This window comes from Columba livia, chromosome Z (assembly GCF_036013475.1).
Source record: "Columba livia isolate bColLiv1 breed racing homer chromosome Z, bColLiv1.pat.W.v2, whole genome shotgun sequence".
NCBI lineage: Eukaryota > Metazoa > Chordata > Aves > Columbiformes > Columbidae > Columba > Columba livia.
This window is the reverse complement of record NC_088642.1, coordinates 59,409,199-59,421,803: the sequence shown is the minus strand read 5'-3', so window position 1 is coordinate 59,421,803 and position 12,605 is coordinate 59,409,199. Positions and strand designations below refer to the sequence as shown.

The following is a 12,605-nucleotide window of genomic DNA, read 5'->3' as shown; positions in this document are numbered from 1 at the left end:
GAAAAAGGCTTGTGACAGTCTGAACCAACTGCAAAGACATAGTCAACATCTTCATAGTCTAACAATGGTTTGATAAAAAATAAACAAAGATTAAATTAATTTCTTGCAGTTACATTCTATTTTTAAAAAATATACAATGGAGCCCAGCATCACAGCAGAGCTAGATTACAGCTGCAGAAAGCTGCTTGTCTTCCTTTGTAATTTCAGCTTCAGTTGACCACAATGAAGCTCTTCTGAAGTGTGGAGCAAAAAGAAACAATAAGGAGAGCCTTGTGACTGAAGACTATTAAAATTGGTTATACTAACCACAACTCTACATACATTTTATTTATATATAAAGATATATATTTACCTTCTCTAGTTTATATGACCACTTTTCCATGCAGAGAAGATGAGGAAAATCTTTAATCTAACTTTCAAGTACGGTGAAATTTTTTAGGCACAAAGTCCCTTTGGTCATTCCAAAACCACTGTTTGTTGTTATTACAAGTTAAGTAGAACAGTTTTAGATAGCACTAGGGCTCCAGAGTTGACTTTGACCTCTTTCGGTTATGCAAACTGATTGTGTATATTTTATCCAGTCATTGACAAACAGGCTATTTTGTCAACACCAATGAAAGAGAATAAATTTATTAGATCTAACATGATGATACAAAGATAGCTGAGCTCTGGAGATGGCATATAGGACTCAGCTCTCTCCTGGCTCAAAATTCGGAAAGGGACATTAACTAGGGACCTTCTTTCTCTTTGATGCTATTTATTTTATATTGGTTCATTCTGAGCAAGCTGGACCCAATTCTTTATGGGGCTGGATGGGGCTCTGAGCAACCTGATGTAGTTGAAGACATTCCTGCTCATTGCAGGGGAGTTGGACTAGATGACCTTTGAAGGCCCTTCCAACCTAAACTATTCTATGATTCTATAGGTCAGTTTTGAGTAACAGTTGAACAGGCAAAGTTTCACGTGTTACATAATCTATAAAAATATTCTATTTTAATCTTAAGCACAGATGTCTCAGGATTCAGAGGTCATGATAAAGCAGTTGTTTTTCTTTTTTTCCAAATTTCCTTGCTTTGAGGGAGGGAAGTTAGAAGAAAATAGGCTTTTCCTTGTTATTAGAAAGCTTGAAAAGCTGCAATATCTCAATAGATAATCCCCTGGAAATTAATAGTACAGGTATATTTGTTCAGGTGATGAGTGGCTCTGGCAGCTCTGTCTGCTTCAGCTTCCACAGAACCATAAGGTGGTAAATAACTGTATTCCAAATTTCTCTACTTTTTCTAGGAATGTGTTTACAGTAAATGGAGAAAAATATAGAGGAATTAAAAAAACCCTTTTAGTTTATTCTCAGAGTAGTTCTTGAGAGATACTTTTAAACTTTGAGATGGCTCAAAAAAGAAAGAAGGCCTGAATCCCCCTCACAGCTTTCTGACATGGATATCACACAAACAAAAATGCATTATTTGTAGCCTGACAATTAAAATTACAAGGGGTGGTACTCGTGAAGAAAAAGCTGGGGGAGGGAAAACATCAATCAGATATTGTTTGACAAAGTCTTTGAATAAAAGGACTTGTGTCAACAAATCTGAACTACATTTACGGCCCTGTTAGATATTATGCCAGTTCAATGGCCAAAGGTATCAATCTTAACCCACAACGAAGTTACTTATTAATCAAAACACAAACCTGTACATGATAATACTTTATTCCTTTCTCAATAACACTCCTGCAGAGAGCAACCAAAAAAACTCTTTCTGACATAGCAATGACTGAAACCATTAACTAACCTTGAATTCCTTTTTTCCCTTCAACTTAAAAAGGTAAATAAGATTAACAAAATTAGCTACGGTGACAATCACAAATACAGTCACCTGAGGATATCTGGTAATGACCCAAGTCCATCCTGAAGTCTATTCATTCACTTTTTTAACTATTCTCTCCGCTGAAATACTGTACTCACTAGTACTTTACTGATCACTCTCAGCAAAATATCATCAAAACACTGCAACTTAGGATATTTCATATACAGAGTTATTCAGTGGACACAAACACAATCAGCCAGGAACAGCCCATTCCCAGAGGATCTGCAAGTGAGGACTTTCTTCCATAGGTATAGAAATGACAATATTCTGAAAGTTGTAGAAGACAAACAGTAAAATCTGTTTGCTGCCCTGCAGCACTTTCCCTGTCCGACTGACAGCCATGGGGCAGCAGTGCAGCTCGGCAACACAACTGGTTAATCAACAGGCGACTGCTGCCTTCCTGAGCCAAATCAGAGGTAACTGCTAGAAGCATCTACTGTCATAAAAAAACCCCACCAATCTAGTTCCACCAAACAGCTATGGTGGCACTAAAAACCTTGTTTGTATACAAATGTAGGGACACAAAGGAAAAATTACATAAGCTACCCTACACCATATATAGTGGGTTTTCACTTGACTACTATTATTCTCTTGAAATTTCGCTTCTCTCTCTTTAGCCTAACATAGAGCTGAAAGTCTGTAGCAATAACAGCAGACTAACTAAAGGTAAATCACTGCTATTTTCTAGTTTCAATTGAAATGCTGAAATAAATTTTTAGAAAAAATAAGAACTGACAGGGCACAGTACCATGATCTACCACCATTTATTGGAATCTGTCAACTTATTAACATATTTATAGGATAGGCAGACTGAATAAACCTACATATTAGAGGAGACAGGCAAGTGTACTCATTTCAATAAACTGGGAAAAAGACCTGCCATCATCCCATGACCCAAAATAATAAAGCTTTCACAAACAACTGATAAAGAACTAAGTTTTGGATAAAAGCTGTTTTCAAAGTGAACAATGAACTGCTAAAAAACCCCTTAACTTCATCAACCCAGTACTGCAATGAAACACAGATGAAAGAGTTTTCTACTGTATAAGGAGAGTTACTGCCTCAAAGACACATCTCTAACAGCTCAGCAAAAGTAATATGGAGTATTTTTTAGCAGAAAAGAAGAATCAATAGTACAGTTCTTTAATAAAAATAAAACAAATTTTGAAATTAAAGTTATTACTTAGCCTTTCATTAAAACACAAGAATTCAGGAAACTGAGTAGCAAAGCTACTAGACTTTCTGACTGATGACATGCTCACATGATATATATGTGAAGATAAGCACTTCCGACTGACTTTATGAACAAAAACTGTTTAATGTTGGTTACAAATTATGACATTTTTTGGTTATCAGTGTATGCAGCAATGAATTATAATACAAGCCAGAATGAAATGAATAAAATGTTTAAAATATTTTTAAAGCTTTGTTAGGACAATGTTTTTTCTACTAAATACTACATTAATGATTTGAAAGTAAGAAAGTACCTGAAAAGACAGTATCTACTTACAGGAAAATTATCATACATATTGCTGCCAGAAAGACATGTTCTCCTCCCTGTCTGAAGCTATTTAATCTATCATGTCATAAAACCTTCTGAGTGTCTTACTGTCAGCAACTTAGGTGACGTAGTGAGAAGACAACATGTAGGAATTTAGAACTACATCAACAAGACAATAGAGAAAGAAAGCAAGTCTTTTATCAGACAAAATAAAGACATGTCACCTGGAGTCAACTGCCTACTAAATACAACTTTTCATTTGCACCTTCCTTGGAAAAACAAGAATATTTTAAAAAATACTGTGAATACAGAGGTTTTACTCCAGGTTTTAACTGTGACTTTTAGGTTAAAAAAAAAAAAAATTGCTCAGAAAACACGCAACTCGTCAGATAGGAAACAGCATGAACAATCTATTTATTTCAACAACACTGTTGTTCATTTCTAAAAAGAGTGTAACGATGACACCGGTCAGTGTTTGTGGCTCTATTCTCCTCTTTCAGGACACAAGACATTTTTATCACATTGATGTTGGAGACAGTGAATTAGGCCGGTGGAAAACCAGCAGTTTCACTGCTCTCACAGATTGTGGCTAAGTTCCTTCCCTTTTCATTATGGAAAGTTTATGCTCTAATAAGTAATTCCCAAGACATTTTGCAATAGGAAGCATTCATGAATGAATGCATTAATAAATGTTTCCTATTGCAGGGCCCACTGGGAATTCTTTATAATACTTGTAAGGAGTTTACAGACCTTCATTAGGTACATAAAGAAGCAAAATTTACTTCTTGTGAACATACTATTTGCCTCTTTTTAAAACATCACAGCAGACAATGAAACACTAGCATGAAACAGAGCTAATGACGCTATATGTACTCACCATGTACCACATGCTTGGCCACTTGGGATCATTGAAATAAGTGGATTGGGTACCACCAGGTTTATAATCCCTCTTTATCCTTCTTTTAACCACCTGCTGTTGTATCCACTCCACCTGCCAACCAGGAAAACATATGGTAAGTGTTAGGGTTCCATAGAGATTATCAAGAAATGTGTGAAATTTTGGTAAGTTTCCCATTACCATAGCTTAAGACATATTTCATGTTAAAGAGTTCGTTTTGACAGTGGGAATGCACAGCTCACCTTGGCATACAGTTTGCTAAGGAATACGTCCAATTTAGTTAGTGCTAGAAATCTTTTTGAACAACTACTTAAATCTTCTGCTAGAAGGACTTCTTTGACTATCACCTTTTGAATGCCATTATTTTATTATTTGTCATTATTAGACTAGTGCTTCTTTTGAATTTATAAGACCAGTTACTTTTACAAAATAAACCAGTTTATTACAATGAGAAAACAATTTTCTGAAGGGGGTGTGTGTTTTGGTTTCTTTTTTAAAATATTTGTTTAAATCTATTCCTGAAAAATAAACAAAGAAACAAAATCATTAAGAAAGTACTCAAATGCCTTGCTTAACCAGTATCTAAATCACCTTTACCACTTGGAGTGGAAAAGTGAACAAACAAACAAACCCGAACAAACAAACTAAACTGCATTTTTAGCAAAGTGGCTCTTTGTCAAGATTCTCTCAGCCAGACACCCTCAAACTTTATACTAAGTTCTCCCCAGGGAGAAGCAGCTGGGTACTGAGCAACAGGTCAAATTGCAAAAACAAAAGAGAGCTTGAAATAGGAAAATAGATAAACGGTTAAAAATATAATTCTGAATGCTATATTCTTGTTGATCTGACACCTCTTCAAAGATTCATGACACATCCAGAAAGGGCAATACGAAAAGCAACGTCAAGCTTAGAACAGACAGGGCCCTGCAGTCATTTCTGCATTAGCTATTCTAAACGGGAGATAGTTTCTATAAATGCAAATAATATAAACTATCCCCAGAGAAACCCAGGTTATATTTACACACATCTAGCTTCCCTGGCAGCTCGTATTTCTGCTGAACTGTTTCATGGGATAAACGATAAAAATTCAATTCTCCTCTCCCTAAGCAAGCCAGCAATTTCCTGCTATCAGCCAACTCTGCACCTTCTATTTGTGCTGTTTATGAATATCTGTGGATGCATGCAAACATACAAGCATTCAAAAGAAGTTTACTTTCAGGTCATGTATTTCTTTGTCACTTGTCAGTGACAAAGGCCGATTTGGCTGCTCTGCATCCACAACTCAGTCTCAAATGATTAAACAGACATAGTCCATTGACATTAATAGAAATTTTGCTTGAGAATCATGCCATGCCTACCTCTGTCACCTCCGCCATAACACTCTGGCCTCTACTTCTTAGATGAAAATACAGGAAGGCAACCCTGAATTCAATACAGAAGGATTCTTAGGACACTCCTTACGGAAGCTGCCAAGGTTTCATACTTTCCTTTATAAAAAAGAAATTAATTTTTACGCTTCCCAATAACTAACTTCAGGGTCAAGAGTATTCTTCTAGAGGAGAAATTATGCAGTTTAAGAACACAGACTATCAGGTGGTGTTCATACTGAAATCAATTTCTCAGTTAAATGTTCTAGTAACAGTCATAAATCCCTTTCTGTTTCTAAGAGAACCAAGAAATCAGATACTGTGCATTTCTCTCCTGATTACTTTGCTCCTCTTTCAGCTCACGCTAAAATCCATCTTGGTTGATGCCCTCTTGAGAATTTAAGAGATGACTGCCCCCCCCCCACCCCGCCCCTCCCAGATCTTACACAATCCAGAGGTCTCTTCAGCAGGACCAGACAGTCATAGGCACTGTTCTGGTTTTAGCTGGGATAAAGTTGATTTTCTTCCTACAAGTGAGTATCCTGGTAGGTTTTGGAATTGTAATGAGAATAATGTTGATAATACACAGGTGTTTTGGTTGTTGCCCAGTAGTCATGGACTTTCCAGTGTCTCACACTCTGCCAGATACACAAGGAGCTGGGAGGGGGCATGGCTGGGACAGCTGACCCAGACTGGCCTCTGAGATATTCCACACCTTATGATGTCATGTTCAGCAGAAAAGCTGGGGGAAGAAGAAGGAAGGGAGTGGGATGTTTGGGGTGATGTTGTTTATCTTCTCAAGTAGCCATTACACCTGATGGAGCCCTGCTGTCCTGGAGATGGGTGATCACCTGCCTGCCCATTGGAAACTGTGAATGAATTCCATGTTTTGCTTTGCTCATGTGAGCAGCTTTTGCTTTACCTATTAAACTGTGTTTATTTCAACCCATGAGTTTTCTTAGTTTTACTCTTCTGATTCTCTCCCTGACCCCACTGGGAGGGAATAAGCGAGCGGCTGTGTGAGGCTTAGTTGCCAGTTGAGGCTAGACCAAAACAGGAGCCATTTGATGTAACAAAGTCTAGAGGCCTGTAAGGTGCTCAGAGGGTATCTGGACAAAGGCCAAAGGAGGGAGAGTCAAAAGACTTTAGTAAGGACTAATCCTTATGGCTGTTTTAAAGCTAAATCAACAACCTATTAACTAGATCTTTCCTCCACAAAACAGGCTGATTAATAACTGACTTATAATGGACCCTACTGCAGGAAGGAGTTACAAATGTCTACCACCAACACAATGTCAGGATCTGATAGTGTTGTAAAAGTTTCCACAAATCAAAAACAATGAGATAAACACAACAGAGGAAGATTAAACTACCACTGCTACCTCTGATTTAGATGCATGAAAATTAATGGAAGATAGCAGTCACCAACACTACTGTTGACTAGAGGAGCTGTAAATCAGAAACGCAGCACATCTAGTTTGACTTGTGCACATCAAGGCTCCTGTAAGAACTACCAATAGCAAATGTGAACTTTTTGAAAAACAATTTTATTTTGTAAATGAAGCCAGGAGCGTGAAATATTCCAGGAGCCTGTGCAACACACAAGTTTAAGCAGAACTTCAACAACCTAATACCATTTTATATGGATAAATGAGAGCAGTTTTCCTGACAAGACAAATTGCACAACTCTTTACTGTTCACTGTGAAAATGTTTACTTCACTTATTTACTGCCTATTCAGCTGCAAATATCTGCTGACCATTAAAAATATTGAAATATAAAGGCAGCATAGTACTTGTGACGACTGATACATGCATACACTGATGCCTTAAAAAAACCCAAATTAATTCCTGTTTTCTGTTTCCTTTATTCCAGACAACATTATTGAGAACACTTATCAGACAGTTCTTTAGTCCAAGCAATCATAAACATTGTCTCACTGCACAGTTCCAGTTTATTGGAACAATCATTTAACACACAAAGAATTTTGTATATATGCAGGTATTCATATACATACATATATTTGTACAAGAGCTAGTATCAACTGAGTTAATCTGCAAGCCTGTGGTATAGTAGATGTTTAGATTTTTGTGAGGTATGTTTAAATATTTTTCTGTATCTTATCTATTGTCTTTTAACCAAAAAAGTAACTGTATTTCAGATTAGATACCTGTTGCAGGGCCTGTGGCTATTACATGATGAATGTTGTCCGTAATTATTTCCTCAATTGCTAGCAAAGTTAGGGAAAATACATGAAAGAGTAATTTTGTAGAAGGGCTGTGCAGCTTGCATGATCAGACTCAAAGCCAAAAAAGAAAACATAAATTCTTGTCTTCCATAAGACCTAATGACCATTTTATGTACACATAAAATTACTATCAGTAGCCATTTGATTTCATGTAACTACAGAGGGAGGCAAATGGCAGGTTTTCTAGAGTATGTATATGGGAAGATAGTGCAGGTAGCTCTCTAATGGTGGAATAGAATTTAATGATGTTCCCACAGGCTCACCTCTCAAGCCTGTCAAGATCCCTCTGGATGGCAGTCCTTCCCTCCAGCACATCTACTGTACCACACAGCTTGGTGTCACGGGCAATCTTGCAGAGGTTGCACTGCATCCCATTGTCCATGTCATGAAGATGTTAAACAGCACCAGTCCCAGCCTCTGAGGAATGCTACTCATCACTGGTCCCCACTGGACATTGAGCCATTGACCACAACACTTCAAGTGCAAGCATCCAGCCAGTTCTTTGTTCACTGAGTGGTTCAGCCATCAAATCCATGTCTCTCCAATTTAGAGACAAGGATGTTGTGTGGAACAGTACTAAATGCTTTGCATAAATCCAGGTAGATGCCATCAGTTGCTCTTCCCTTATCCACCAATGCTGTAACATCAATGTAGAAGGCCACCAGATTTGTCAGGCATGATTTGCCCTTAGTGAAGTCAAAATGACCATTCCCAGTTAAAAAGAAGACCAATTCTCTTTCAGTGAATTTTTCTTTCAGCTAAATTCTAAATAACTGCATTTTTCTGAATTTAGCTACATGTTTGCGGACACTGTGCTCTGAAACTGATAAGAGTGACCAATGGAATGCAGAAGAAGCTCATGTTTAGATTTATTGCTATAACAGCCAAGAATTCTGGTAAGATTTCATGTGTTCCATAAGTGAGAGGGGCGTGTTTGCAAGGACGGACAGACAGAACAACTAAGTATTCTATCCAATATGCGTCATACACCCTATAAAAGAGGGAGATCACGAGGATCTCACTCTCTTCGACCATGGCCAGCATCTGAAGAGGACCCTGCCTGACATCCCTGCAATCCAAAGTATGAGACCCTGCATGCCTGAATCCAGTTCTGGTTTGCTGTCAGGTCTCACACAGGACTTCCGGGTGCCTGCCCTGCAGCTGCTGGAGCCTCACCAGCTCCCAGCATCACCATGGGAGGGCGGAAACGGGCAAACCTGCTTTACCCTGGGATACTCAAGATTGGTTTTGTATATTTTGTATATTCTCTCTATTTACTAGTAGCCTTAGTAAAGCCTTTTAAAACTGTTCGAACTTGCAAAGTGTCTCTTCATCCCTCCATAACTTTCTTATGCAGGGCGGGTGAGGGGCTGACAGAGAGCACCTGCCACCTTGTTTATTGTCGCCTTGCAATTAAACCTTGACATGACTGTACACTGCTACAAAGAAGACAGTGTAGGATGCTAGACAGAGTAACCTAAAACACTGCAACACACCTGATCATATTTGTGATTACAGCCTTGTCTGGAAGATTTTTAGCAAACATCTTATGTTGTGATATGCTTACAAATTGTTTTTTTTTTTTTTCTGAGGATGTACTGATACAGCCATCTAGAATATAATTAAAAACATTACAGAAGGACAAAGTTCTCATCTGAGAAGCCAGTCCATAAAATTTAATTTACAGAAAATATCATGGCAATATAAATAGAATAGCTCACTACACTAAACCATGTAGTTTGGGGATTTTATCTAATAAGTGAACAACAAAACTTGCCAGTATTTTTCAGTGTAGGTTAAATTGTACAATCACTGGACTATTAATGAACACAAGGTCAAGACTAAGCAGTTATTTTAGTATTCTGACATATATTTCCTTCGAGTATTTTATGGGTATTTATCCATACATGACTCTCAAATGCCTGGTATATCTTGAATTTGTTTGATTCTGTACAAAAAGAGCTCATTTGTTTAGAAATATTTTCTTTTAAAAAGTGTCCACACTTTCTAAACCAAAGGCCTTGAAGGAAAACCTCCGTAGTAATCAATTAAACAGATTCCCATTTCTTACCAAAACGAGACTCTATGCAAACAATGAGGTTCATTTTAACATTTCCATAGGCACACTTACTGAGGTGGAACAGTGCACATTTTTCCATCAACTTCAGCTTTGAAAGTTTCATTTCCTAAATGTCTAGAAATCAAAGCCAAGCCAGATTGGAGACCAGACTATTTTTAAAAAATCATAATTTCCAGTTCCCTCACTTCAGCACTAACAGGGTTGTTCTGTGCATGATGCAGCTCTTCTTCACAGACCTGCATGAAACAGTGCTATGGTACGAAAGCTGCTCTGAGCTAATTCAAGCATACCGCTCTTTTATACTCTTTAACTGCTAAAAATCATAATGAAATGTTATCTCTGTGTGAAATAAAACTACTTTCTACTGTTTTCGCTCTCATTAATTCAATAGGATTATTGGTAAAGGAGTCACATGTAAGTAAGACCTCTTCCAGTGTAATAAACTGTCCAAAAAAAGGTTTGGAAAATGGAAAAAAAAAATTAACATGCTGAAAAAAATAATTCAGTAATGTCTCAAAACAGTGTGATTTTTAATGCACAAACACTAGACAGTCTTGTGAAAAAGTACTTTTTCAAATATATAATGAGAGAGTCTACTTGAATGAATATTTTCTAATTGATTAAAAATGTGTTGAGTATGTGAAAACACCATTAGTATTAAGCAGAAGTTACAGGCAAGCTGAATGTGTAATCCTTTCCATTTTGAGGAAAGCATGCATGGGGAGAAAAGAGACCCTAACACTGAACTAGGTTATACATTTCATACCAGAATCTATGATTTTTATGCCGAGGAATTAAACATCAAGGTGTGGATCTTCAGACTGTGATGAAGAGTTCTTGAAATGTGCCACTCCCAAATGTAATCGTGGCTCTATCCCTTGTACTGCCATCCTTCACCTCAATCTGTCCTATGCCTGTAAGAAGAAATTAGAAATTCCTGCTCAGATAACAAGAAAGATAACAAGAAAGCAGATGCCAGAGGAACACTATAGAGTAAGAGGAAAGTGAGAGAAAACTAAGATAAGGGACGCGGAAAGTATTGCCAAGCAAGCAGGGAATCTGTATAGAAGCAGGACAGGTGAGCAAAAGGGGAAATGTCCACCATGTAGAAAGCTGGCACTAGACAGCATTGCAGCACTTTTACTTGGAGTTTGTCTATGGGGAATTGCTGTGGGCGAGCATCCTCCCTCCCCATGGGAATGGTCTCACATTGTACCTGGCAAACTTCATATTTCACTTGCCTGAAGACTCTCAATGCTCACATGCATGAGAGTTCTGATAGACCTGGCTGGAAAAGGACTGGAATGAGGCTGACCCTCTCAGGGACATGAGACCGTGCTTGGCCCAGAACCAGCCATAGCAGAAAAACTGTTCTTACAGTTCCTACTCTAGATGGAAGGGACACCATCCAGAGGAACCTTTACAGGCTTGAGAAGCAGGCCCATGCAAAACTCTTGAAGTTCAAGAAGGCCAAGTGTAAGGTTCTGCACCTGAATTAGGGCAATCCCAGAGTTACAGGCTGGGTGATGAGTACAATGAGAGCAGTTCTGCAGAGAAGCATGTGGAGTATCGTGGATGCAAAACTAAGTATGGGCTAGCAGTGTGTACTTGCAGCCCAGAAGGCCAATTGTATCTCAGGATGCACCAAAAGTGTAACCAGCAGGTCAAGGGAGGTGATTCTGTCTTTCTACTCTGCTCTCATGAGACTCCACCTGAAGTCCTGCGTTCAGTTCTGAGACCCCTGCCACAAGAAAGACATGGTCCTATTGGAGCAAGTCCAGAGGAAGGCCCTGACAATTATCAGAGGGCTGGATCACCTCCCACAGGAAGTCAGGCTGAGAGAGTTGTGGTTGTTTAGGCTAGGAAGGAGAAGACTCCAGGGAGACCTTAGAGCAGCCTTCTGGCACCCAAAGGGAGCTTACAGGAAAGACAGAGATGGACTCTTTATCACAGAGTATAGTGAAAGGATGAGGGGTAACAGCTTTGAACTTAAAGAGGGTAGATTTAGATTGGATATTGGGAAGAAATTCTTTACTGCAAGGGCAGTGAGCCACTAGAACCTGTTGCCCAGAGAAGCTGTAGATGCCCCATCCCTGAAAGTGTTCGAGGCCAGGATGGATGAGTCCTTGAGCAATCTGGTCTAGTGGTGGTTGAAACTAGGTGGTCCTTAAGGTCCCTTCCAACACAAACTGTTCTATGACTCTATGATTCTAACAAAACCAGTATGTACCCTAGTTGTCCCATCATGAAAATTTCTGTGACCAAGTTCTACTTAATTATATAATTTGACAACACTCTCCTTTTGTATTTCACATTGTAATGAAAACAAAAAGTAAATACATTTAGGATTAAAGTTCATAGGAAGATATACCAATATCCAAGGGCCATGTCCTGGTTACTGAACAACTGAGATCCAAGCAATTATGCAGGAATGTGAGAGGGCTGACTAAAATTGTTGGCACACCTCCTGCTGTCCATGTTCAGAGTCACAAAGGTGAGACCCCCCAAAAGTTGGACTATTCAGCTTAAGAAGAATTTTGAGGGTTTTTAAAAAATTATAATTAAACACCAAGCTCTTCTCCTAACCTATCAGTATTCTCTGACTAGCAGCAGCCATTTGAACCATAAAAATACATTAAGACAGTTAGAT

At 38.4% G+C, this 12,605-nt stretch overlaps 1 protein-coding gene across 2 annotated transcripts in view; it reads right to left on the bottom strand.

The window, feature by feature from the left end:
- Positions 1 to 12,605, bottom strand: part of PCSK5 (proprotein convertase subtilisin/kexin type 5) — a 256,587-nt gene that overhangs the window by 202,504 nt on the left and 41,478 nt on the right. For both annotated transcript variants that reach the window (XM_005499780.3, XM_065046018.1), the window contains exon 3: positions 4,241 to 4,354. In XM_005499780.3, coding sequence (XP_005499837.1) covers positions 4,241 to 4,354 — 114 coding nt within the window. The remainder of the gene's footprint in view (positions 1 to 4,240; positions 4,355 to 12,605) is intronic.